Below are 25,869 nucleotides of genomic sequence, written 5' to 3'. Positions count from 1 at the left end.
TGTGTCGGAGAGGAAGGAGCCGAGTGGAGCTGGAGCCCATCACTCACATGCGGGGCTGGTCATGCCGGTGGCCAAGCAGCAACGTCTCCAGCACGGGGTGGTCTCAACGCGCCCAAGCAGCGGCTGTGCCTGTTCCCCAGGCCCCCAGCCCGAGCACAGCAGCCCCTGCCGCCACGCAGTGCCCGGAGCCTTCACTCAAACGTGGTTCCCAGCTCGTCGGCACATTGTGAACCACAAACACGTAACTTGGGGTTTTTTTTGCTACATACATGTTCCCGTGTTTGGATTTGCTCTCCAAGAGAACCCAGTTGGGTCAGAGCACTGGCGGGATGGCTGTCCCAGCCCTGCTCCACACACCCAATGAGATGGAGACGTGGGACTTTCCAGGCTTTAATTTGTTTAATGATACACATCAAAGTACCTGCATTTCCACACAGCAGCGGCAAAGGAAGCGGCAGGGGGATGGGGCAGCGCAGGGGGGTCCCTGTGCAGGCACCCGTGTGGGGCTTTGCTTCTCATCTGAGGGTACCAGAGCCACGGGGAAGCTCCTGGGTGGCGTGGCACCGGCCAGCAACCCGCAGCCACCAGGGCCGAGCCTGGCTGGCGGCTGATGCCGAGACAGCCCTGTGCCGAGCGACATGTTTGGGGAAAAAACATCCCTGGGTTTGGAAAATGCATTTCTGCTGCTCTGGCTCATTGTTATGCACATGGAGCATCCCGGCCAGGGCCGGGCAGCGCTGCTGGCGCCGCTGCCAGCGTGGGGTGAAGGCCAGGCTGTGGCTAAGTGACACGTGTTCCCCCCGTGGGGACGCCTACGGCTGGCCCAGGGCGTCACACAAGGGACAATGCCAGGGTGCAGGGGTTGGTCTGCAGGAGGGAGCTCTGGCTCAGCTCCCCCAAGATTCGGCAGAGACCGGGACGTTGTTGTCATCGGGAGCCAGGGCCATGCCATGTGCTGGTCCCTGCCTGCAGCCGTCCCTGCCTGGTGTGGCATAAAAAGGGCGTTTTTCCCAGCCTGGCTCTGGCTCTCCACTGCGGTTCAGCGCTGGCACATCTGTGGCGCGGAGGCTTCCCACACGCTGGGTGCTTGCGGTCCTCCCCGCTGCCCCAGCCCCGCAGCCCCCTGGCCAGGTGCTCTGCACCGCCTTCACCGAGCCGGGAGCTCTGCGCTGCCTGCGCCAGGGGTCTCTGCCTCGCCGCAGCGGGGTGCAGCCCCCCCCACCTCACCGTAGTCCCTCCTCCCTGCTGGTCCTGCTGCTGGTGGGGAAGCAGGATCCACCCTTGAGCTTTGCGTTTTATTTTATTTTTATTTCGTGCGATTTCTGCACCGTCAGGGACTCTCTGCGCAGCCGGGGTGAGCCGCTGTCTCCTCCTCCTCCTCCTCCTCCTCCTCTTCACGCCTCTCTCCCCTGCACGGTGGGGTGGCTCCTTCCCCGTGGAACGTGGCACGTGGCCGGTGGCTGCCAAGATCCGGCTCCGCTCTGGCGGTTGCAGCTGTCATTCCCTGGGCGAGCAAGCACAGCAGAGGTTACCCCGCGCCAGCACCCGGCACCCCGGCCATGCTGGGTAGCGAGCGGGTTCCCCGCGCTAGGCCGCAGCCACACCAACCAAGGCAGGGCAGGGGGATGCGCGGGGATGCCCTGGGGAAACCTCCCTCCTCTTCCTCCTCCTCCTCCATGGTCTCTGGCCCCGGCTCAGGGTGTTTAAGCCGTGGCACCAGGCTGTGCCACCGCGGTGCCGGGCCAAGGGGAGGATGGGCCCCCAGGGAACCACACAGGATGCACGAGGCCCCTCCTGATGTGGGGGACGGGAGGGCCCGAGGCTCCCGGCGCTGGCGGGACTGGCCTTGTGACCGTCAGGAGAAAAACCCCAACAGAAGGATGAGGGGCGGGAAGCGGGTGAGGAGCATGGCCGGGGGGTTTCCCAGGCCAGGCCGGGGCTGCTGGCAACCCGTCACGCCAGGCACAGCTGCGTGCGTGGCCAGGCTGGGCTGCACACCCCGAGCCCACATGCCGGCGGCTCCCTGCACTGCGCCGACAGGGCCGTCCCATGCCCCCAAACCCTGGGGAAGCGTCTAGTGACCCCCAACTCAACCCAGGACAGAACTCTCTGTTGCAGGATGGAGCGTGAGCGGGGTGCCGGGTGCTCCCGCTGCGCCCAGGGTGGGGAACTGGCCGGGAGGGGGGTGGGGGGCGCAGAGGGAGAGCCCAGGCCCCGTCGGAATGTGCGGTTGGAGGGAGGCCGGCGCGGGGCGGGGGGTGCCGAGGCAGCGGGGGCTCACGTGAGGGCGGCCTCGGCCCCGTGGGTGCGTTGGTGCGCGGTGAGGTTGACCTTCTGGGCAAAGCTCTTGCCGCACTGGGCGCAGGCGAAGGGGGTGTCGCCGCTGTGGGTGCGCCGGTGGATCCTCAGGGAGCCCTTTTGGCTGAAGGTTTTGCCGCAGTCGGGGCAGGCGAAGGGCCGCTCCCCACCGTGGCTGCGCTGGTGCGCGGCCAGGCTGCTCCTGCAGCCGAAGCTCTTCCCGCAGCGGGTGCAGGCAAAGGGGCCACTGGCTGCTTCCTGGGGCTCTGGCGAGCGGCTGCCGCCGGGCTGGACCTCGGCGGCGGTGCCGGGCCGGTCCTCGGCGTGGGTGCGCTGGTGGTTGAGGAGGAAGCGCTGCTCGCGGAAGCGCTTCCCGCAGCGCTGGCAGGAGAAGGGCTTCTCGCCGCTGTGGATGCGCTGGTGGGTGAGCAGGTTCTGCTTGAGGCTGAAGCTCTTCTGGCAGATGCCGCACTGGTAGGGCCGCTCGCCGGTGTGGATGCGCTGGTGGATGATGAGGTTGTGCTTGAGGCTGAAGGCTTTGCCACACTCGGCACAGATGAAGGCGCGTTCCCCGGCGTGGTGCTTCTGGTGCCGGGCGAGGCTGGGCTGCTGGCCGAAGCGTTCCCCGCAGAGGATGCACTTGAACTCCTTCTCGGCCTCGTCCTCCGCCTGGCTGTGGATCACCAGCGCCTTCTCGTCCCCCAGGCCCTCCTCACCGCCTGGGAAGGCGAAGGGGTTCTCGCCCGGCGACGAAGCCAGGTCCGTCATGGGCCCCCGCTGCCGGGCTCAGGGCGCCCGCATCCCTGGGGAGCGCAGACAGGGAAGGCTGCATCTCCCGGCACCCGCCCCAGCGCCGCCGGGAACTGGTTGGACTGGGGTGTGCCGGGACTGCCGGCACCCGCCAACCCCCTCGGGTGCTCCCACCCACCGTGTCCGTCCCACCCGCCGTGTTCATCCCCCCCACCCGCCGCCGTGCCCCGGCTGCGGCACCGGGGGGGTCTCCCGGGATGGAGGGTGGTGGCACCCCGGCGCCAGAAGCCCCGCGGTGGAAGGTGCCGGGGCTCAGGTGGAGCCACAACGCCGCCCTCGTGGGCTCTGGTGGGGCTGGTTGGGCAGGAGCTGCCTGCAAAGTCCAGGCAGGGCGTGGGCAGGTGACCCATGGGCGCAGGGGGGGTTTTGCCCGGGGGAGGCCGAGCCCAGGCTTGGGGGGGGGAGGGAGGCAGACACCCCAAAAACAGCGCTGGGAGGGAGCTGGGCTGTGCTGCGGTGCACCGGGCTGAGCCCGGCCCGGCTGAGCTGGGCCCAGATGAGCCGGGCCCAGTAAGCCGAGCTGGGCCCAGTGAGCTAAGCCGGGCCCGGCCCAGCAGAGCTGGGCCCAGCCGAGCCTCCCCCACCTGTCCCGGACGCCGCGGGTGGGGCCCCCCCGGCGCATCCCGACCCAGGCGGGTCCCACGCGTGTCCGCGGCGCTTCCTGCGCACGGAGGGGCGGGGGGGGGGTGGGGGGGGGCCGGGCCGGAGCCCCAGCGGGGCCGGGCAGGGGCCGCCCGGGGCTCGGGGGGAGGGTCCCCATCCCCTCTCCCCCAACCCGGGGTTCCCCGGGTCCCCCCCCACCGCCCGCAGCGCGTCCCCCCCCCCGGCGCTGACCTGCCCGAGCCGCCGCCGCCGCGTCCCGCCGGCTCCGCCCGGCCCCTCCCGCCCGGCTGACGCACCGGCGCCCGTCACCCCGGCCTTGCGGCGGCTCCGCCCGAGGGCCGGCACGGCCAGGCCCGGCAGCATCCTCCTCCTCCAGAAACCCGGCTGCGGCCCGGCAAGACGCCCACCCTGCCTGGGGACACCCCCCCACCCCCCCTTCCCTAAAAAAGGGGGTCACCCCCAACCCATGGCAATGTCACCCCCCCCCGCCCTTCACTCCCCGGGCCGAGAATCGGGCCCAGGTTGCCCCGGAACCGGGGGAACCGGCGCGGCTGCCCGAGCTGGGGTGCGGGAGCGGGAATGGCGGGATGCAGGGGGACGGGAACGGGGGGGGACGACACACGGACAAACCGGAGGGGTCTCATGGCCCCGGCACTGCTGTTGGCACGCGGCACGGTTGCGCGGTGGGTGTTCGCCCCAGGACAAGAACAAGGAGCGCCCCCCCCCCCCCTCCCCCGGCGCCCCCCCCTGTGCTGTCACCCCCTTGAACTCACCGTGGGGTGGGACCCGGGTGTCCCTGGCCGGGGGTGCTCAGCCCTGAGCACACAGGCTCTGAGCCCACCAGTGACTCCGGCCAGCGCCGCGGCTACCCAGCGCCCACAATGCTGCGAGGAGCCCCCCTGGGCTGCCTGGGTGCTCCCGGTGCTGCCGCCACAGCTGGGGGACCCTCATCTGACACGCGGGGTGGCCATTGCGGCCAGGACACCCCATACGGGGCCAGCGGCTTCCCCCAGACCGGGAGGATCTCGCACGTGGGGCACGGCCGTGCAGCCCACAGCAGCTGCCCGCTGGTGGGACCGGGGGGGGGGATCCCAACGCATCCCCCCAATCTCAGCCCGTTGTGGCACTGCCACAAGCACCTCCAGGCTGTAACCAACCCCCGGCTGTGCTGGAGAGGTTCAGCCGCTGCAGAGCGTGTTGGGAGGGCAGCGGGGCTGGCACAGGCCAGCGCTGGGCACCCGCCAGCCCTGCTGGGCACAGCGGCTCTCCACAGCAGCGCGGTCGGCAGAGATTGCTGCCTCTCCCTTGCTCGGACCTGCTGTGCCAAAACCTCGGCCCTGTCCGTATCTGCCTTCCCAGAGCCTCTGCCGAAGCTGGGAGCTGGCTGGGGGGGCTGCCTGGGGACCTCACTGTCCCCTTTCCCAGAAGGGGACTGTGGCCACAAGTACCGGAGCCAGGTGGGGGGGACATGTCAGGGCTGGGGGGGACAGCTGGGATGTGGCTGGGAAGCTGCAGAGCTGGTGTTGTTGCCTTGCTGGTGGAGGTGGTGGAGCCGGGGCCTGCCATGGGACATGACAGGGGACATTTCTCCCCAGACAGTGGCAGGGGGATGGCAGGTGGCTGCCCCGGCGCCTACGTCCCTGCTGGAGCATGGTGAAGCGGCATGGCCGGGCGCAGCTCGTGGCAAGAACACCTCGGGGTTGGGCAGCACTGTGAGCTGGCCTGGGGAGGGGCTGCCTCCCCCCATTTTACCCCCCAAAACGTTGTTCCTGTGCCAGGAGGAGGTTTGGGGTGCCCCTGGGGGTGAGGGGAATGGGGGCCCAGGGACTCTGGCAAACAATTCCTCCCCTGAGGGGTCCATTGGTGGATGTTACTGGTAACGCGCCCTGACACAACCCGGGGCAGGAGCTCGCCCACCCCCCCCAGACCCCCAGAGCCTCGCCTGCAGTTGCAAAGTGGAGGCCTGACGCCCTTCGATGGGTGTCACCACGGTGGTAGGAGGGAAAACAGCCCAGCACCAGCCCCGGTGCCTCGGCCACGCTGGTCCCTGCCAGCCGGGCCGGCAGAGCCCTGGCTGGGGTGAGAGGGCTCCATGGCCCCCCCCTGCCCCCAGCTGCAGAGGGGTGCGAAGGGCAGCGGCTCCTGGATGCGCCAGAGCGGGGCCTGCACCAAATTAAACCCAGTCCCAGGGCTGGGTTTTTCCTGCTGACCTCAGAGACTGCTTGTCCGGTCGAGCACCCGAGCACAGGAGAGACTGTGACTCGGCTGCTGGCAACGGTCCTCCTGGCCCTTTTAAAAAAAGCTACAAGCCACCAGTTTCTGCTGCCAACCCCACGCCTTCTCCCTGCTGGTTTGTGCTAAGGGATGCAGCAGTCAGGAGCGCGTTGGCAAGCGGCTCTGCCAGTGGCACGGCCATAAATTAAACCGCGACCAAACAAGAGGAGCAAAGCGGACGTGGGGAGGAACAACCGGAACCGCGGCGCCTCCAGGACCGCGTCCGTGGTGCCCTGCACCGTCCCTGCCCTCATCCTCTCCGTGAGGGCCCCCAGTGCCCTGCGGGGCGCAGACGGCGCCCAGCCCTGGCACGCAGCACTCGGTGCCACGCTGAGAGGCCGCTGGCTCAGCCAGGGAAGGAGGCAAATGGTCTGCAGATGAGGCTTTAGCCCTGAAGGTCAAGAAGAGCTGGAGCCTGAGCCAGAAATTCACCTGCCGTCTCTCAAGCCTAAGCTCAGTCCCAGACCAAGACTTAAGGGAGACCCAGACCAGCCCCGACGCTTCCCCGGACAGAGGAGCCAGGAGTCTGCTGTGAGAAAGCTTTTATTTTAAATAACCTCAAAAAAATATAATTGCAAGGACCTGAAATGCTGCTGGAGCGGAGGGGAGGGGAGGAGGGCAGCGCGTCTGCCCCGGGGGAGGAGAGGGCGAGGGGGACAGGGGCAGATGCTCACCCCCTCCTGCCAGATTTCAGGTGCTGGGACACCTCTGCCTGGCCGAAGCACCTGCCGTGACGATCCCAGCGGCCCCCTGGCAGGTGACGGGGCCTCTCCTCATGCTGCAGCCCTGGGGCTACACCCCAAACCCCAGCTGGGCCGCGGTACCGCCATCCCGTGTCTTCCAGGGAGGTTTTAGCCCAAGGGTTGTGAGGCAGGGAGCTGCCCCTCAGACACAGCGAGCTTCGTTCCCCCCTTTGGATAAACCCAAACCAGCTTTTGGGGCAGGTGCTTCCCGTTTCTTAAAGCTCTGCCCCCACATCCCTTTCCCCAGTGCTCCACAGCCTCCCGGTGCTGCAGGGAAACGGGAACGCCGAGCAAGCCCTGGGGAGCGACTGGTGGGTCCCGCAGCAGCTGGGACACGGCGCGGGCAGGGACACGGGCAGCCACCACCACTCCCCCTGTTCGGAAGTTAGTCGCGTACCAAGAAGTGCTAGTCAGAAAGATTATCACAGAGCAAGTAGAGAAGCACAAGCTACAACCCCCCTTCCCCACCCCCCTGCATGGCACCCCCCCACCCCCCCCCACCCCACCCGCCCCCCAACCCAGGCTCAGGGCAGAGGCTTCTCCCAGGGTCCCTTTTGGAAGCCGAGAGGAGCTGAAACACTTCCAGGCCGTTTTCCCGGCTGCCTCGGTGGGGGTGTCAGCAGGAGAGCACCCCCCCAGCAAGAAGGGTCCCTTGTGGAACGACATCCAGTCCGGCAGAGGAAGGATGGAGGGTTCTGGGAAAAGCTCTTAACCCATGGAGGCCCCTCGCCGCCCCACGGTCTGCATGTCGCCCTGCTGGCGGCAGGGGCGTGTGGACATGCCGCAGCTGGGCCTGCTGCACGCTGGCAGCGCTTTTTAAGCCGATGGATCCTGGATCCCGAGCTCCTCCCGCTCCCGACGCTCCGTGCAGCCAGCGCAGGAGCAAATGTGGCGGATCCAGGGTCCCGCCGCTGCTCCTCAGCCCCAGCCCCACTACGGATCTGGTGGGTTTACGGGACAAAAAACCCACGACGTGGTGCATCTGAGTCCTCGTTCCGCTTCACCCCATGCGGTACCAGCCTGCGGGGGCCTCCAAGCCTCCCACGCCCAAACCCACCAAGCTCCTGCCATGTCCCTGCTGCCTCCGCGAGCCCCTCAGCACCGTCCTCGTTCGGTCAGCAATGGGGCCCCGGTGCCCGCCGCTGCCTCTTTAGTTTTGGCCTCTTTTAGCGCAAGAGCGACGAGGTCCGGTCCGGCCCCTCTCCCAGTGGCAGGTTCCGGCAGCCCGCGCGGGCGTTACAGGCAGCTGGGGCACGGCGAGGGTTTCTCTTCGCCGTGGGCTCTCTCAGGCACTCTCAGGACACGTTTCTCCTCGAAGCTTCTGCCGCAGGCGCCGTACTTGCACCAGAGCTCTGCTCGGCAGTCGGGCTGCGGCTTGAGGAGCAGCTGCCGCTGGCTCAGACAGTCGGCGCAGCAGCACTGCGGCGGCAGGCTCGGCGGCTTCGGGTTCAAGCCTTCCCCCGCCTCGGGGCATTTACAGGGACAGGGCCCCGTGGGGCCGTCCTGCGGGTGGTGGGAGCCAGACACGAGGGGGTGGTCATCCTGCATCAGCTGCAGGAGGATGTCTGCTGCCCCAGAGGGACTCTCCGGTCTGTCGGGGGGCTGTGCGCCAGGCCGAATCTCCTCCCGAGCCAGCGAGCTGTGAGCGGCTCCGCGAGAGCAGGGGGGCAGCAGCACGTTGGGGGGCTCAGCCCCTTTTCCCAGGGGAGTGCCACTCCCATCTGGCTCTTCCTGGTGCGCCGGGCAGGTCCCCTGGCAGCAGGAGGGCGGGATGCCGCCGGTGTGCGTCCTGCGGTGCCGGAGGAGGTGAGCCTTCTGGCTGAAGCCCTTCCCGCACTCGGCGCAGCGGAAGGGCCGCTCCCCGGTGTGGGTCCTCTGGTGAACGGCCAGATTCACCTTCTGGCGGAACCGCTTCCCGCACTCGGCGCAGGCGTGCGGCCGCTCGCCAGCGTGGCCCTGCCGGTGCATCTGCAGCTCCCCGTGTTCCTCGAAGGTCTCCCCGCAGAGCGAGCACGGGTAGGGGCTGGCGGCATGGGGCTGGAGGCCAGGGGCCTGGCCTGGCTCACTCGGGGGTCTCTCAGCTGCATGGACCCGCTGGTGGACCCGCAGGGAGAGTTTGCTCTTGAAGCGCTTGGGACACTCCAGGCAGGTGAAGGGCTGCCGGCCTGTGTGGGTCTTCTGGTGGGCGATGAGGTTGGGCTTCTGGGCAAAGCGCTTGCCGCACTGGGCGCAGGCGAAGGGGCGCTCCCCAGTGTGTGTGCGGTAGTGGGTCACCAGGTTGCCCTTTTGGTTGAAGCGCCGGCCGCAGACACCGCAGGTGAAGGGCCGCTCACCAGTGTGGATGCGCTGGTGGGTCACCAGGTTGGTTTTGAGGCTGAACCTCTTCCCGCAGACGTCGCAGCGGTAGGGCCCTCGGCCCCGGTGGTTTTGACGGTGTTTGACCAAACGCTCGTACTGGGCAAAGCTTCTACCGCACTCGGGGCACAGCCAGGCCCTCCCTTCTGCCGGCTTCTCCTGGGGGGCTTTGGGGGACAGCTCGTCACCGGAGCTCTTCTCATGCTCAGGGCATGGGTAGGACTTTTGCCCCACATGGGTCTTCTGGTGGGCCACGAGGGAGAGCCAGAGGCCGAAGCTGTTGCCGCACTGGTTACAAATAAAGGGCTTCTCTGCCCCGGGGGCCGGGGGAGCCGGGGGGGTCGCATCCCCGAGGACAGGCTGCACCCCCAGGTGCCCCAGGAGGTGCGGGCCGTGGCTGAAGGCTGCCGGAGCCTCGGCGGCGGGGCTGTGCTGTGGCCGGAGGAGGGTCACCTTCTGGCAAAAGCCCTCCCCACACTGGACGCAGGGGAAGGTCTGCTCGCCCAGAGGGGCTGGCTGGTGGGGCAGCAGCGGCTCCTTGGGGGGGAAGCTCTTCTCTGTGCACGAGTACAACTCCTGGCCCTCAGGGATCTTCTGGACGGGCAGCGGCGGCATGGGGCTGAAGGGGGCTTCTTGCTCGGGCCCCCCGGGCTGGAGCAGGGTGGGAGCAGCCCCGTAGGGCAAACCGGCAGCCGGGCTGCGGCCTGGGCAGCGCCGTTGGCGTGGGGCGTGAGTCTTCTGGTGGGCTTTGAGGGAGACTTTGTCCTTGAAGCACTTCTGGCACTGCCCACAGGGGTAGGGCCGCAGGTCCGTGTGGGTGCTCTGGTGCGTCACCAGGTTGGTTTTCTGGGTGAAGCGCTTGCCGCACTGGGTGCAGGCGAAGGGGCGCTCCCCCGTGTGCACGCGGTAGTGGGTCACCAGGTTGGTTTTCTGGTTGAAGCTCCGGCCGCAGAGGAAGCAGGTGAAGGGCCGCTCGCCGGTGTGGATGCGCCGGTGGGTGATGAGGTTGGGCTTCTGCCGGAAGCTCTTCCCGCACTCGGGGCAGACGAAGGGGGTGTCCTCCTGGTAGCTCCTCTGCTGGGAGCGCAGCTTCGGCTTGCTGGCAGTGCCGTCCTCCTGCTCGCCGCCTGCCAACGCCTTCTCCCCGGCAGCGTGGATGCGCTGGTGGGCCAGCAGGTTGGCTTTCTGGCTGAAGCTCTTGCCGCACTGGGTGCAGGGGAAGGGCCGCTCCCCCGTGTGCACGCGGCGGTGGGTCAGGAGGTTGGGCCGCTGGCTGAAGCTCTTCCCACAGTCGCCGCACCTGTAGGGTTTCTCTCCGGTGTGTATCCTTTCATGCGTGATGAGGCTTTGCTTCTGGCGGAAACCTTTCCCGCACTGGGCGCAGCGGAAAGGGCCGGCACCGAGCTGCGGCACCCAGCAGGCCACCCGCGGGGAGAGTGGCCCGAGGCCAGCGGCGCCGTCCCTCTCCATGCCCGCCCGCTCGGGCGCCCGCTGCCCGCCGTGAAACCACCGGCCAGAACTGCCGGCGGCCGCGGGATACAGCTCCAGGGAACCGGCAGCTGCCCCGGGTTTCTCCTCAGGTTGCTCGACTTTATTCACCCGACCGGGCTCCACTAGATTTCAAAAAGATGCAAGACGTTAATTTCAGAGGCTTTCACAGAATTGCAGAACAGCTCGAGTTGGAAGGGACCCACAAGGAGCCCAACTCCCTGCAGGGCTGCTGAAAACCAAATCGCCACCATTTATGACAGCCTAAAGGATCATGAACCCTTCCCAGAGCCCGCTCCACCCTTGACTCACCAAGAGTGGCGCCGGCAGAGGCAGCAGTACCAAAAACTTTCCACAAGCTGGCCCTAAACGGCTTCAAACTGGCCCAAAACAGCCTCGAACTGGCCCAAAATGGCCATAAACTCACCCAAAACAGCCACAAACTGGCCTAAACCAGCCTCAAACTGGCCCAAAATGGCCCCAAACTGGCTTTTGCCCACAAGAGGAACATCCCCCTCACCTACCTGCACAGGGGCTCACGAGGATCTTGCTCTCCTCCTGCATCTGCTGGCCTTCGGCGTACGTCTCCTCTGACTGTTTAATCCCGAACAAACCCCCGGGCTTGAAAAATCTGTAGCCTGGTGGAAGGGACAAGAGCTGGTCACCATCAACCGTCCCGCTGCGAAACACGCGTTGGGCACAGGCATCGTTACGCCGCAGACGCCTGCGTTTAATTCGCAAAGAAGCTAAAATTAACGGAGCCCAGGGGCATTGCTTTCATCTATTTTCAGCTTCTGCTGCCTGAAGTGTAATTAAAGATAAAAGGGAACACCAGCGCCAGGCTCCCTCCTCCTGGCAAGGCGCAAGATGGGAAGCGGAGGGGCTGAAGTGCCACATTTGCATGCGTTTATATACAAGCTTTGTGTGTGGGGGTGTCCCCCTCCCCGCCCCGATCTAGAGGGCCTGTGGCTGGCAGACAGTCGGACTTGGTGTTACCACAGGACCGTCTGTACCCCGGAGAACACCCCAATGTGTCTGCACCGCCCCCCCGCCGGCCTCGCCCATCACCTGTGCAGGGGTCGGACGGGATCTCCGCGCTGACACCATCCAGGTCGTGTCCGGCCCTCGGCACCTCGCTCAGCCTGGGGTAAGGGAGCAGGTTCAGGGCGTGGGCAGGCTGGGCCAGGAGAGAGGACAAGCGTGTCAGCAGACTCGCCATCGCTTTGTTTGTGTTTGTTTCTTTGGTTTTTTGGCCAGCAGGGACTAGGGAAGGGGATGGTCCCCCTGTGCTCGGCACTGGTGAGGCCGCCCCTCGATGAGTGGGTTCAGTTTTGGGCCCCTCACCCCAAAAAGGCCATTGAATGACTCGAGCGTGTCCAGAGAAGGGCAACGGAGCTGGGGCAGGGTCTGGAGCACAGGTCTGATGGGGAGCGGCTGAGGGAACTGGGGGGGTTCAGTCTGGAGAAGGGGAGGCTGAGGGGAGACCTCCTGGCCCTCTGCAACTCCCTGACAGGAGGGTGCAGAGAGGGGGGATGAGTCTCTTGAGCCAAGGAACCAGCGCCAGAACAGGAGAAAACAGCTTCAAGCTGTGCCAGGGGAGGTTCAGACTGGATCTTTAGAAAAACTCCTTCACCAAAAGGGCTGTCCAGCACCGGAACAGGCTGCCCAGGGAAGGGGTTGAGTCATCATCCCTGGAGGTGTTTAAAATCCGTGTAGGTGTGGTGCTGAGGGACACAGTTTAGTGGAACTTGGCAGTGTTGGGTTAACGGTTGGACTCAGTGACCTTAAGGGTCTTTGCCAACCTCGATGATCTGTGATCTGATGCCCACGGGCCACCACCAGACAGAGCTGCCCTGCAGCGAGTTGTGCCCCTGGTCTGGGGCTGACCGGCAGCCTGCACCGCATTAAACACCTAGGGCCCTCAGAAAGCCCCTCGCACCCCCGTGAACCTGAACTTGGGAGCTGACGGGGCCCTGGCTCAGTGGGATCACCACCAAGCTGTTCTCCTTGGACTCTGGATCTGCAGCAGCGCAGGTGGGAGAAATCCCAGGCCCTTTTCCACACGGAGGGCTGGGAAAAACTGTTCCAGCACTGGTGGAAGACAGAGCAGGCGTGACACCAGGCACCGCTGCCCCCGATCCCTGCACATGGGGGGCCAGGAGGCAGCTCTGATCCCTTGGGAAAGGAGCTGGAGCAGGGAGGTACGGGCAGAGGCAGGGGAGGGCTCGACATGACACCTCTCGTTTTGCCTTCGGCCTGGGAAAGCTACTTCTCCGTGCCTCAGTTTCCTCGCCAGCGAGAGCATCGCTTGGCAGAAACCCTCGAGCAGAGCCACGCGCTCACCCCCCACCTCCAAAGAGCTCACTCAGATCCCCAGCGCATCCCTTGCCGGGGTGTGACCACCCAGCCCCCTCCCAACCCAGCCAGGCCTGGGACCGAGGGAGGGAACCTCCAGAAGGAACCAAAGCAGCTTTTCCCGGGAAGCTCGGCACCCAATCCACCCGTCTTGCCTCCCCAGGATTCCTCTGTTCTTCCCTCCAAACTCCCCCGCAGCTTGGCAGGAGCACAGGGGGAGCAGATGGCAGAAGAGGCTGAGCCCAGCCCGCGCTCTGACGGCGGCTGTAACTTTAAAAAGCGCCAATTTAAAAGAAAAAAAAAGTCTCGCACGGGGCTAGCGCGGCGTCGGTATCTCTAAATGGCGAGGAGGAAAACACCAGAAGAGCTCCCAACCCCCAGGAAAACCCTAGCAGCCCCCCCCCCCGCCGCACGAACGCGGCGCAGGGCTCCCTGCCAACCGCCCCAGCACCGCGCTGGGCTCGGCCCCGGCGGGACGCGGGCAGGACCGGCCCCGCTCCGGCCTTCTCCCGGGGTGTGGGGGGGAAACCGCTGCCCCCCCGCCCTGCCCCGAGCGTACCTGGGGTGCTCCCCCCGCAGACATGGCTCCCTTGGGGGCCGCCCGGCGAGGGGGGAGGACATCAGCTGCGGGGAAAGCGCGGGGCGGCGGCTGTCCTTCCCCTCCGCCTTCCGCCACGGTCGCGGGCTCCGATCTTCCCCCACTTCCTCCAAATGGCTGCTGGGCGCCCTGGGAGAGGGCGAGAGGAGCTGGTGAGCGGCGGGAGGCAGAGCCGGGGGAGCTCGGGAGAGCCTCCGCTCCTCTCCGCCCCCCTCCTCCTCCTCCTCCTCCCGAGTTCTTTTAGGGGAGAGGCAGGCGCTGACCCCGGGCTCTTGGCCCGGATTTAGTCTGTTTACAGCGAAGCGGCTCCGCAGGCAGCGCTACTGGGATTTGTAGTCCAGGCCCAGAGGCCTGGCACCGCACGCCCGGCCCTGCCCGCCACCGCGGGGACGGGGAACTACAGCTCCCGGCAGCCGGGAACAGGCCCCGGCGCGGCCTCGTGTAGCGGCGTCCCGGCTCCGGTGCCGCGGGGAAGCCAGGGCCGCCCAGCCCGGCGCCGCACAACCGCCCTCCCCGAAACCCCGGTGAAACCGCCCTGTTTCGGTGGGGAAGGGCCCGCCCGGCCGGGTCCCTCCGCGCCGGGGCCGTGAGGAGGGGGCTGAGGCAGCGCCGACGCTTTGGGGAAGAGCAACCCCCTGGCCTAAGTCCCACGGCCCCTTTTAAAATCCCCAGCAGCGATCGGGATGATTTTACGCACGCCCGGGCTTAATCAGGACTATTTCTGTCAGGGGAAGCGCCAAAATACGTGGAGCTGTGTTGTGTGCGTGGGAGCCGGCTGGGATCCCAACCCTGCCCGGCAGCATGTGGCGGCTCAGGGGCTGGGGACCCTCGGGTGCCCACACCCATCCAGGGGACGTGGCCCGGGGGCTGTCACAGCAGCAAGGATGCCGCTCTCCGCTGCGCCAGCCATCGTTGGCCACTGAGCCATCCTTATAGCCAACCCCCCCTCGATCGTTAAGTCCCAGCGAGCGCTGACGAGCCAGTGGCTGGTTCAGTTCCGTGTTTAACCAAACCGTGTTGCTCCCCGGGGCCGGTTACGGACCCGGCAGGGCCAAGGAGAGGCAGGAATGCGGCGCTGGGGCAAGTGGGGGCTCCTCTGATGCTGGCCGGAGCGGCGGGCAGAGGCAGGCAGGGGCACGGCCAGGGCCTCGAGCTTCGCACCCACGGCACAAACCCAGCACCTCGGCAGCCAGCGAACCCCACGAAGGGCACCCAGAAGGGAAGAGCCAGCAGGCAGGGATAGCTCCGGCCCAACATCTCCCTGGTGCTGAGTCCATTTATGGCCCGGGAGGGCCTGGGCCGGCGAGCAGCTGCCCGCGGGCAGGCTCGCGTGGCGCGGGACCAAGGAGGCCGGCGGCACACCGGGGAAAACCCGGAGAAGGGGTCAGAGCGGCCGGTTACGGTTGGTTGGTGCTGCCGAGCGGCGGGGAAATCCCCTGTGAGCCGCCCGGTCATGCAGCAGCTCCCGGTGGAGCCGATGGCACCGGTAAGGGCTCCTCTACCCCCAGAAACACTCGAGCGGGGTGTCCCGGGTCGCAGAAGGACCCCCCCCTGGTTTACCGGGATTTGGTTCGAAATCAGGTTCTGACGCTCCAACCGCGGTTCGGTCCCACCCAGCGGCTCGACGCCAGCGAAGACACCGAGGTCGGGGTGAGAGTAAAAACCGGGGTGCCCCCCCCCCCCCCACCGGAGGGACCCGCGCCCGGGCTCGTTCTGCAACAAAAATGCAAAAATCTCCCGGAATCGGTCTCAGGGTGGCACCGGGCAGGGAACCTGCCCCCCCCACCCCCGGTCCCCCCCGCTGCATCTCGCGGGGTGCGGGTTCCATCCCCAGCCCCCTCCGCCCGATTCTCGCCACCCTGTGCCGCCCCCTGCCCCCCTCTTCGCCCCCCCCGCCCCGGTGTCACCGCTCGGTGTCCACCCCCCTCCCCCGTGACCCCCCGGGCCCGGTCCCTCACCGTGACCCCCGTTCCCTAGGGTCGGGCCGCACGTTGCCATGGCAACCGACACCCCCTCCCCCCCCCCCCCTTTCCTCTTCCTCCAACTCCCGCCAGGCCCCGGAGCCGCCTCCCCGGGGGAAACTCACGGGCGCGCGACGTCCCGCGACACGATGACGTCGCCGCGGCGATGACGTCAACGCGTCGGCGACGCGGCCGCACCCCCCATCCCGCTACTTCCGGGTCAGCGCGGGGCGTGTCCCGCCGCGGCACCCGTAAGCGCCGCCGGCAGCGCCCCCTGCCGGCGCCGCGGCACCATGGCACCATCGAGACGCCGGCCCGCTGCCAGAGCGTCCGCCGGCGCCATCATAAAGAGAGCTCGGCGTGGCCCAGAGCGTCGTGGGTGTGTGTGCCCCTCCTACGGCCGTGTCCTCCGGTGCGCCCCGTGTCTCCGGTACCGGCTGCTGCTCCCGGCAGAGCCCCCGCAGGGGCGCACCAGCCCTGCCCAGGGGCACATCCCCGGCTTGGTGCAGGGTCCCGCAGGCCCTGGCCAGGGCCTTCCTCCATCTTCCAACTCATCCTCGGCCTGGCCTGTGCTCGGCCCTGAGGAGCAGCCGGTGCAGAGCCCGTGGAGCTGGAAGGAGGGGGCAGAGAGGGGGGATGAGTCTCTGGAGCCAAGGACCCAGCGCCAGGCCCCGAGGGAATGGCCTCAAGCTGCCCAGGGCAGGGTCAGGCTGGCTCTGAGGAAGGATTTCTGTGCAGAAGGGGCTGTTGGGCGTTGGAATGGGCTGCCCAGGGCAGGGGGGGAGTCCCCATCCCTGGAGGGGTTGAAGAGTCGGGTTGACCCAGCGCTGAGGGATCTGGTGGAGTAGGGAACGGTCAGGGGGAGGTTCGTGGTTGGGCTGGAGGAGCTTCAAGGGCTTTTCCAGCCCCGATGATTTTTGTGATTCTGAGCAGGCAGTGACTGGCTGCTCGGCCCTGGCCCCTCTCTCAGGGTACAGGGTGGGGATGGGGCACCCCAGGCTGCAGTTGCACTTCAGCCGTTTTACTTGTTTTGTTTTGGGGACGGTTTGGCTCCCTGGCACCCCCCAGCACCCACCCCCTGCTCTGGGGGAGGAGGCCTTGCGCCGCACTGTGGCCCCTGGGTGGGGAGGGGGAACCCCACAGCTCTGTGGTGGCTTTCAGGTAGAATGGGGTGTTCAGAGCAGCAGCATGGGGCACGGGGGGTGACGGGGAGGCTGCCAGGACCCCTCCAGGAGATGGGCCACCGTTCCTCTTTCACCCAGCGCGCTTTGTTGCACCATCTGGGAGATGTCCCCTGTCAGATGGTGGCCTTGTCACCCCCACTGGGGGACAGTCAGCACCCCTGACAGCGGCACCTCTGTCCCCAACATGCTGGCTGGCCTTGCGTCAGGGCAGGGGAGTAGTGTCTCGAGGCGGGGGGGGGCGGGTGTGCCCCTGCCAGTGGCAGCACCGAGCCTGGGCGGCTCCTCTGCCCCACGCGGGAGATGTGCTCTCCCCCCCAGCCCCCCGCCCGGTTTGCCCAGCGTTTCCCCGAGGAGGACACCAGTGTCCCCGTGCTGGCCACCCGCCGGCAGTAGCCATATCCAGCCCCTCCTCCCTGTGTCGGTGCCAGAAGGGCGGGGGGGGGTGGTGGTGGGGGGGGGGCCGCGGGGCCGGCCTGGGGGGCGGAAAAAGGGCAGTTCCCAGGAAATCAGTTAATGAAAGACCAAAACCACCAGCAGGTCGATCGGTGAGGCTCCCTGGGGTCAGGCAGCCCTGGCAGCCTCCCCGCCGCAGGGATGAGGTTCCCGTTAGCCCTCTGCCTGGGCTTGGTAGCCCTGGCCACCGCTGCCCTGGCCACCGCTAACCAGTCCCCGCTGCAACGGCGCGTGGTGAAGGAGGTGCTGGAGTATTTCCATGGCCGCAGCAACGTGCATTTCCTCTTCAAGGAGCAGGCGGTGGAAGGGGCTGTCGAGCGGGTGAGTGCTGGGGGCTGCGGGTGCCCTCGGTCCCCCTGGTTGGGGTGGGGGGGGTGGGGGCGAGATGGCAGCCGGGTGTCGTCAGGGGGTCGGGGTGTCACGGAGGGAGGGACAGCCATGGGCACCGACGTCGTCGTCGGCTCGGATGTGCCTGTTCCTTCAGGAGGCACTCTGGGGGCTGTGGGGACCTTCCAGTTTGGGCCAGTCACCCATGTTGGGACCCCTCCTCCGCAGCTGACAGGCTGTCCCCCTTGTGTCCCCCCCACCTTCCCAGGAAGACCCCTCGGGAGTGTTTGTCCAGCTGCGGGTCAGCCTGGTGCAGACGGCCTGCAGGAAGAGGGCATCACAGCGGCACAACTGCAGGGCCCTGGAGAACCGGGTGAGTGGGGGCTGTTGGACCCCGCATTTCCCTTCCTGGGGGGCCACATCCTGCGGGGCTGCAGCACCTCATCACCCCCCTGGGACCCCCCCGTCTCTCCGCCGCGTGTGCCAGATGGTTTGTGGCAGCGGTGACGCGGCCGTGCCCGGTGTTTCTGTCCCATGGCGAGCAGGAGGGATGTCCCCGGGCCTGGTTGGGACACCCTGGGGGAGGAGGGTGTCTGGGGGGGGGCAGGTGGTGACAGGCCACGCTCTGTCCCCAGAGAAAACCAACCTGCCTGGCCTGCTACAAATTTGACAGCGGCAATGTCCCCAAGGTGCTGGACAAGTACCAGAACTGCGGCCCCAGCCATCACCTGGCGGTGAAGGTGAGCTGTGTGTCCCCCTCACACCCCTTCTCTGGCCACTGGCACGGGGTCCCCACTGGCCACCGGGCCCCCTGCCCGTGGCGTGGCCGTGGGTGCCAGCCCAGCGCGTTCTGTCCCACCGCAGGAGATCAAGCAGCGGGACGAGGCGGAGTGCCGGGCGGTGGAGGAGGCCGGCAGGGCGGCAGACACGCTCTACCTGCCCGGCATGTTTGCCTTCTCCAGGGGGCTGCCGGCCTAGAGCCCCCCCCGGTGAGTGCTGGGGACGGCGGGGTGGGGGGGATGCTCCTCTGCTAAGAGCGGAGCCAGAGTTGGGGGGGGTGTCCCCCTCCAGGTGCTGGGGGGTGGCTTTGGCCAGGAGAACCCCCTCACCCCGTGCTGGGGGGGGAATCTTCAGCCAGGTCGAGTTGGCCCTGGGGATGGGGGTGACAGGGACAAGGTCATGGGGGGGTGTGTGTGGAGGGTGTGAGTGCACATGCGTGGGGGGGGCGCTCGTCCCCCAGCCAGCCCCTCCCCGTGTCCCCTCTCCAGGCCACCGCCAGCCCCAGGAGATGGATGCTGCCATGGGGGACCAGCCCGACCCCCCCCTGCTTGTCACCCCCCAGCACTGTGTGACCAAAGGATGGTCCTGGACGTGTATTGCCCCCCACTTCAACCTCACCCCCTGCTCCCCAGCCTCCCAGTAAAGCCCAGCTCTGGCTCCTGCTGTTGCTGCCATTATTCCCACTGGGGATCACCGTGGGTGGGGGCCCAGGGTGTCTGTGCCACCTCCCCCTCTGCCACTGGGGTAGGTGGCACAGACCACCCAGGGGGAGGGACGGGGATGTGGCGAGTCCAGGCAGAGCTGGGGGTGTCGTCCCTCGCCTCCTCGGCTGCTCAGGGCCCAGGACCATGCAGCAGAGAGGGATCTCCGAGCACAGCACACCTTTACTGCACAGCCCCGTGATGTCCCCTGGTCCCCACGATGTCTCCCCAGGCCCCACGATGTCCCGCAGGCCTCACAATGTCCCCCGGGCCCCACAGTCTTTCCTCCAGGCTGGAGAGCTCAGGGATGGCTCCAAAATCCCCATGGACATCCCTGTTCCTGCCGTGGCTCTGCAGGGGACAGGGACTCCCCTATTCCCGTTCCCGGAGCACCCAGGGGGGCCCTGGCACCTGCGGCATCCCTCTGGTGAGGGCGGGGCCAAGATGGCGTGGGGGTGTGTGTGTGTCTCCTTTCATGGTCCCCCGGGGTTGGGTCTCGCAGCTCAGAAGACGAAGGAGTTGGGGTCAGGGTGGCTGCTGAGCGCTCGCTCCGCCTGGGCAATGGTGTCGTCGGCGCGGCGGCTCAGGTCCCGGCACTCCTGCAGCGCCTCGCCAAACTGCTTGTAGGCCTCCTCCATGATGGAGCTGCGCCGGGGCGGCCGCGGCTCCCAAAAACCGGCCTCCACCCAGGGCTGGGGCGTGTGAGGCGGGGGGCGGGTACCGGCGTCGTCACCGTCGCCGCGTCCCAGCGAAGTGTCGAGGTGGCGGCAGAGCTGGTAGAGCTCGCTCCCGCGCCCGGATACCCGCTGGCCGTCGATGGCTTTGAGGGCGGGGAACATGTCGGCCAGGGCGTCGCGGTACGCCGGGGCGGCGCAGAGCGGGTTGCCCAGGCGGGCCAGGGGGTCACGCAGGCGCAGGCTCTCCAGGCGCCGCAGCCCCGTCAGGCACTGCAGCTGGTGGAGGCTGCTCACCAGGTTCCCGGCGACGTTGAGGCTCTGGAGGTTGTGGCAGGAGCCGAGCGGCTCGAGGCTGGCGACGCGGTTGCGGGCGAGGTTGAGGACGGCCAGGGAGCGGAGAGCGGCCAGCGGGCCCAGCTGCGCGATGGCGTTGCCGGAGAGGTCCAGCCACTCCAGGTTGGCGCAGTCGCCCAGGCAGCCCAGGTGGGCGATGCCGCGGCCCCGCAGGCGCAGCAGCAGGATGGACTCGAGGGCGAACTCCCCGGTGCTGGCCTTCAGCAGCTGGGGGGTGATCCGCACCCCCTCTTCTTCCTCCTCCTCCTCCTCCTCCTCTGCCGCCGCCGCTGCTGCCATCCTGGCTGGGAGCCCCGGGTCCGCTCGGCTCCTGTGGGTAGTTGGGGTGGGGGGAGATGGGCAGGGGGTTGGGTCGTGGCGGGGGTAGCCCCGTGGTCCCCGGGACCCCCAGTTCAGGGGATGGGGGAGCCCTGGCATGGCTGGGCCACGAGTCCCCTGTGGGGTGCAGGGACACGGCAGGGGGCACGGCTGTGGGGGCACGCATAGGGGCCGGAGACTGTGGGGTGCACTGGGGTGGGGGGCCATGCGTGGGGTACACGGGGGTACACGTGGGGTCTGGAGACTGTGGGGTACAATGGGGTGTGGGGGCACGCGTGAGGTCCAGAGACTGTGGGGTGCGCTGGGGTGTGAGGGCACGCGTGAGGTCTGGAGGCTGTGGGGTGCACTGGGGCGGGGGGGTACGCGTGGGGCACGTGTGGGGTCCAGAGACTGTGGGGTGCGCTGGAGTGTGGGGGCACGCACGGGGTACACTCGTGGGGTGCTGGGGGGCACATGTGGGGCACGTCTGTGGGGCGCACTGGACTGCAGGGATACGCGTAGGGCACACTCGTGGGGTGCGGGGACACATGTGGGGCGCACTGGGGTGGGGGGTTTCCCGGAACGCGGGGACACGCGTGGGGCGCATCATCGGGGGGGCCTTGGGGAGGGTGTGTGGGGACAGATGTGGGGCCCAGAGCCCGTGGGGAGCCCCGGGGTGCGTCCACACGCGTGGGGCACGCCGGTGGGGTGCCCTGGGGGCGCGGAGACACGCGTGGGACCCAGAGATCGGGGGGAAACCCCCTCCCGGACGCCCCTCTCCCCCCGCCCGCACTCACCGCCCGCCGGCTCCCGGCAGCCCCCGCGGCCCCGCCTCCTCCCCCGTTGCCATGGTGATAAGCGGCCGCCCCGGCCCCGCCCAACCGGTCGGAGCAGCGACCGGGACCGGGAGGTCCCCGTGGCACGGCCACCCCCCCGCCGTGTCCCCGGTCCTCAAAGGCATCGGGGGGCGGAGACCCGGGGGACGCCGGAGCCAGCATCCCCCCACCGTGTCCCCAGGGGATGATGGTGTCCCCAGGGCGTGACCATGACCCTCAGGGGGTGTCCGTGTCCCCGCAGAAGCCCACCACCAGCCGCGTGTCCCCAAGGCCATCTCTCTGGGTGCCCACATGTCCCCGGACACCTCACATAGCCCCTTTCTCCCTCATCCCCTGGGCCGCCGTGCGCCGTCACGCCACCACCGCAGGGCAGAGGTGGGACCCCCCCGCTGCCTCCCTGTCCCCCCCGCCAAGCCCCCCACTCTGCCAGCTCTCACCGTGTCCCCGCTGCCCCTCAATATTTCCCAGCAGCCTCGCCCCTCTCTCTCAGCCCCAAGTCGCCCTCAGGAAAGTTCAACAAAAGTTGATTTATTGGCGGTTTTGGCTCAGTCCTACCGCGGCAGAGACCCCCCCCGGTGTGGGTGGGTGCCCCTGTGCCCCACAGCACCCCGCACCGCGGCAGGGAGATTCCCCTCGCCCCCCCCTCCCCAATTTACCCCGTGCTGGCCCCGCTGCGGAGCTCAGCACGGGCCAACCCTCCTCCGGAGGTTTTTAAGACCGTTCCAGCGGTGGGGTTTTCCCCCCAGCCCCGTTGCCTCCGGCCGCCGCTCTCCAGTGCCGTGTCTCTGGCGGGCGGCAGGACCCTGCCTGGCCGAGGGGCTGCAGGCAGGGCCGCGATCCCCGGCACCGAGCCCCGCCACAGGGCGCCGAGGACACCAGCGCGTCCCGGTGCTCAGCCCCCGGCGCTTAGGGGCAGGGGGTGACGGCGGCAGTGGGGGCCGGCCAGCTCTGCTGCGCCGCAGCGGCGTTGGCGTGGGTGCGCTCGTGGCGCAGGAGATGCGTTTTGCGGCTGAAGCTCTTGCCGCACTGGGTGCAGATGTAGGGCCGGTGGCCGGTGTGCACGGCCTGGTGCCGTGCCAGGTTGGTTTTGGAGCTGAAGCGCTTGGCGCACTGGGTGCAGGCGTGGGGCCGGGTGCCAGTGTGCACCGCCTGGTGCCGTGCCAGGTGGGATTTTCGGCTGAAGCCGCGGCCACACTGCTCGCAGGCGAAGGGCCGGGCGCCGGCGTGCGCCTTGGCGTGGGCCAGGAGGTTGGGCCGGGAGCTGAAGCAGCGGCCACACTGTGGGCAAGCGAAGGGCCGCTCGCCCGTGTGCACCCGCAGGTGCTGTAGCAAGTGCTGGTTGTGGGCGAAGCCGCGGGCGCAGTGCGGGCAGGCGAAGGGCCGCTCGCCCGTGTGGGTGCGTTGGTGCGTGGTCAGGTTGGGCTTGTGGCTGAAGGTTTTCTCGCAGTGGGGGCAGGCGTAGGGCTTCAGCCCCATGTGCCCCCGCAGATGCGCCGTCAGGTGCCGCTTGTCGCTGAAGCCACGGCCGCACTCGGCGCAGGCGAAGGGCCGTCCCTCCCGGTGCAGCCGCCGGTGGGACGCCAGGTTCTTCTTCCAGCTGAAGCTCTTCCCGCACTCCGGGCAGAGGAAAGGTTTCTGCTCGGTGGCGGCGCCGTCCCCGTTGTCCGCCCCGTCCTGCGCCGGCTCTGCATGCAGCTGCTGATGCCGGAGCAGGTGCTGCTTGTGAGCGAAGCAGCGGCCGCAGCGGGCACAGGGGAAGGGCCGCTCTCCCGTGTGCGTGCGCTGGTGCCGCACCAGGTGGGTTTTCTTGCGGAAGCGGCGGCCGCACTCGGCGCAGGGGAAAGGCCGCTCGCCCGTGTGCGTTTTCTGGTGCGAGCGCAGGTGGATCTTTTGGCGGAACCGGCGGCCGCACTGGCCGCAGGGGAAAGGCCGCTCGCCCGTGTGCACCCGCAGGTGCCGGGTCAGGTGAGCTTTCTTGCCGAAGCCCTTCCCACACTGGCCACAGGCAAAGGGGCGCGGGGGGGTCCCGCAGCCTCCGCAGGGCCCGGCCTCGCTATTGCCCGCCGGCAGCCGCAGGCCGAGCTGCACGTGGAAGCAGCGCTCGCAGCCGCCGGCGCCGGCCGGGCTCTGGCCCAGCAGTGGCCAGGGCGGCATGGCGAAGGCGGGCAGCTCGCCGTAGCCCAGCTCCTCCGGGCACGGCTGCTCCAGCTTGCAGGCGCCGGCGCAGCCCGGCACGCCGGCGGCATGGGGGATGGCGCCGGCCGGGGGCTGCTCCGCCAGCGGGATTTCGGCACCGGGGCCACCCGGCCACTCTTCATACTCCTCCTCCACCTTCACCTTCCTCACCAGCCAGTCCTCTGCGGGGCACAGAGGGGCGGTGGGGCCGCGCGTTCCCTCCCGGGACGGGCGGCTCCGTCAACCGCCACCGGTCACCGCCTGGCCCCAGCGTGGCTCGGTGGCCGGCGGGGGGGCCGCGGCCACAGCTCCGGGTGCTCGGCGGGCCCGTGCCGTGCCGTGTGCCCTCACCTGAGCAGGTTTGCTCCCGGCCCCCCGGCTCCTCTCCGTCGCCCTCGGGGTTCGCCTCTGTCTTGGGGACCACCAGCCACCCTGGGATGAAAAAAGGGGGCAAAGCCAGGGTTCCCCCCCCAGGCTCCGCGATGGCCCCTCGCCCTGCGGGGACCCCAGGAGCCCCCCAGGAGCAGGGGGACGGGCAGGGGGACGGGCAGGACCCCCCCTCGGCGCCCACCTGAGCCGGCGCAGCCCGGCGCCTCCATCTCCTCCGCCAACAGGACCGGCTCCGGCTTGGCCATGGGGGAACCTGCACGAGGTGAGGACGGGACCGGGCTGAGCGCCGCCCCCCCCGCGACCCACAAACCTGCCGCCGTGGCAGCCGCCCCCCCCCCAACATCTCACCTTGCCCGGTCGTGGGGGGCAGCGGAGCCGGGACCCCCGGGGACGGCGGGCGCGGAGCCGGCGCGTCGAAGCTTTCCCTCATGGCTCCGGTGGGGGCTCAACCGCTGCGGGGGGGGGGGGGGGGGGGGGGCGAGGGGAGAAGCGGCGACGGACCCCGAAGGTTTCAACCGGGGAGCCCCCAGCCCAGCCTCCCCCCCCCACCGGTTGGGGGGTTCAGCGGGGAGGGGGGCGGATGGACGGGGGGGTGCAGGGGTGTCCCTGAAGCCCACGGCGAGCAGGGGCAGCCCGGCCCCCCCGCCTCGAGCAGCTCACAGCCCCCCCGCTGCTCCCCGCCCCCCAAACCAAACGCTTCTTGTCCCCCTCCGCTGTGCTTTTGTCCCCCCCCGCCCTTCCCGGTGCCCCCCCCCGCCATCCTGTCCCGCCCCCTCCGGGTCTCCCCCACCCTTCCTGCTCCCCCCCGCCCCGGCACAGCCCTGCCTCCCCCTTCCCCCCGCCCCTTCCTGCCCCCACCTCCCGCCGCTCCCGCTCCCGCCGCGCCCGTCGCCGTGGCCTCGGGGCTGGCACCGACCCTCCCGCCGTCCCTACCTGCTCCGCCGCCGCCGGCTCCGCCTCACCCGCGGTGGCCGCCGGTCCCCCCGCCCCCTCCGGGCCCGCCCGCTCCCCCCCCCCCGGTGTGTCGTCCCCCCCCTCTTCCCGCCGCTACCGGGGCCGGTCCCTCCCGCCGGGCCCCGCGGCGCGACACCGGGACCGGGGACACCGGGACTGCAGCTCCCGGCAGCCGCCCCCCCCCCCCCCCCCCCCCGTGCCGTACCGAGCCGCCCTCCGGGTGTCCCCCCGCCCCCCGCGGCACCCACCCCCTGTGTGTCCCCGTCCCCCGCCGCTTCCCCGGGGAACCGGGTCCTGCCCCCCCGCGGGGAGCGGGGGGACAGGCCACGGGTTGGGGATGGGGACAGGGCGGGGGGGTGTGAGTGGGGACACGGGACAGGGAGGGGGATATGGGATGGGGAGAGGGGACACGGACGTGGGGCTGGAGGGGGTGTGGGGACACGGGGGGGATAACGGGGGACACGGAGACACGGGTGGGGGACATGGGATGGGGAGAGGGGACCCGGGTGTGGGGCTGGAGGGGGTGTGGGGACCCGGGGAGGGACAACACAGGGGACATGGGACACAGAGAGGGAACGTGGGGGGACGTGGGTGGTGGGGTTGTGGGGACCCGGAGGGGGACCCGGGTGTGGGGCTGGAGGGGGTGTGGGGAAACGGGGGGACAACACAGGGGACAGGGACATGGGGGAACACGGGTGTGGGGATGGAGGGGGTGTGTGGGGGGACAAACAGGGGGACGTGGGGTGACATGGCCACAGGGGCAGTGCAGGGGCACAGGGAGGGTGACACAGGGCAGGGACCTGGGGGTGTGGAGACATGGGGGACACGGGAAGGGGGAAGGCACAGGGCCAAGGAGGGGAACATGGGACAGGGAAAGGGGGACAGAGGGGACATGGGGGGCAAGGCTGTGGGGCTGGAGGGGGTGTGGGGATACGCTGGGGGACACGGGATACTGAGAAGGGACACGGGGGGGCACAGCTGTGGGGATGGAGCTGTGGGGGGGGACACAGGACACAGAGAGGGGACACGGGGGGCACGGCCATGGGGCTGGCAGTGAGTGGGGGCGATGCCCCGTGGGGTGGCCATGGGGGCAGTGGGAGCCGGGACCTGTCTGGGTGTCCCTGGGGTGGGTGTGAGTGTCCCTTTCCTGGGGTTCCAGGGCCCCCCCCGGGCATTCCTGGGGGTGGGGGCTGAGCGGGACCAGGACGTGAGGGTCCAGGCACATCCGTGCCAGCGGGGAGGCCGTGACGGGCAGG

General features: G+C 68.9%; 4 protein-coding genes across 9 annotated transcripts; 1 reads left to right on the top strand and 3 right to left on the bottom strand.

The window, feature by feature from the left end:
• Window positions 1-389: 389 nt before the first annotated feature.
• Window positions 390-3,997, bottom strand: LOC141958229 (uncharacterized). Its single transcript, XM_074901012.1, has 3 exons — window positions 3,943-3,997; window positions 2,282-3,101; window positions 390-1,504 (listed from the first exon to the last, which is right to left on the bottom strand). Exons 2-3 carry the CDS (start codon window positions 3,064-3,066, stop codon window positions 1,498-1,500), a joined length of 792 nt encoding a protein of 263 aa, XP_074757113.1. The 5' UTR covers window positions 3,067-3,101; window positions 3,943-3,997; the 3' UTR covers window positions 390-1,497.
• A 3,248-nt stretch (window positions 3,998-7,245) lies between these two features.
• On the bottom strand, window positions 7,246-24,645 carry LOC141958218 (uncharacterized). Its single transcript, XM_074900996.1, has 6 exons — window positions 24,593-24,645; window positions 24,008-24,111; window positions 23,841-23,912; window positions 23,621-23,701; window positions 22,067-23,451; window positions 7,246-10,487 (listed from the first exon to the last, which is right to left on the bottom strand). Exons 2-6 carry the CDS (start codon window positions 24,087-24,089, stop codon window positions 7,965-7,967), a joined length of 4,143 nt encoding a protein of 1,380 aa, XP_074757097.1. The 5' UTR covers window positions 24,090-24,111; window positions 24,593-24,645; the 3' UTR covers window positions 7,246-7,964.
• RARRES2 (retinoic acid receptor responder 2) lies at window positions 15,785-18,885 on the top strand. Of its 6 annotated transcripts, none has more exons than XM_074901018.1 (6): window positions 15,785-15,864; window positions 17,207-17,443; window positions 17,718-17,822; window positions 18,085-18,189; window positions 18,314-18,438; window positions 18,718-18,885. In XM_074901018.1, exons 2-5 carry the CDS (start codon window positions 17,264-17,266, stop codon window positions 18,425-18,427), a joined length of 504 nt encoding a protein of 167 aa, XP_074757119.1. In that variant the 5' UTR covers window positions 15,785-15,864; window positions 17,207-17,263; the 3' UTR covers window positions 18,428-18,438; window positions 18,718-18,885. The 6 variants fall into 6 exon arrangements, with proteins under 6 accessions (XP_074757119.1, XP_074757115.1, XP_074757118.1 ...); XM_074901014.1 differs by having other exon boundaries at window positions 15,792-15,897; window positions 17,204-17,443; XM_074901017.1 differs by having other exon boundaries at window positions 15,811-15,864; window positions 17,204-17,443.
• Window positions 19,108-21,091, bottom strand: LRRC61 (leucine rich repeat containing 61). Its single transcript, XM_074901011.1, has 2 exons — window positions 21,056-21,091; window positions 19,108-20,271 (listed from the first exon to the last, which is right to left on the bottom strand). Exon 2 carries the CDS (start codon window positions 20,238-20,240, stop codon window positions 19,434-19,436), a length of 807 nt encoding a protein of 268 aa, XP_074757112.1. The 5' UTR covers window positions 20,241-20,271; window positions 21,056-21,091; the 3' UTR covers window positions 19,108-19,433.
• Window positions 24,646-25,869: the final 1,224 nt, after the last annotated feature.

This window comes from Athene noctua, chromosome 2 (assembly GCF_965140245.1).
Source record: "Athene noctua chromosome 2, bAthNoc1.hap1.1, whole genome shotgun sequence".
NCBI lineage: Eukaryota > Metazoa > Chordata > Aves > Strigiformes > Strigidae > Athene > Athene noctua.
The sequence above is the reverse complement of the archived record's forward strand: the minus strand, read 5'-3'. Positions and strand labels throughout refer to the sequence as shown.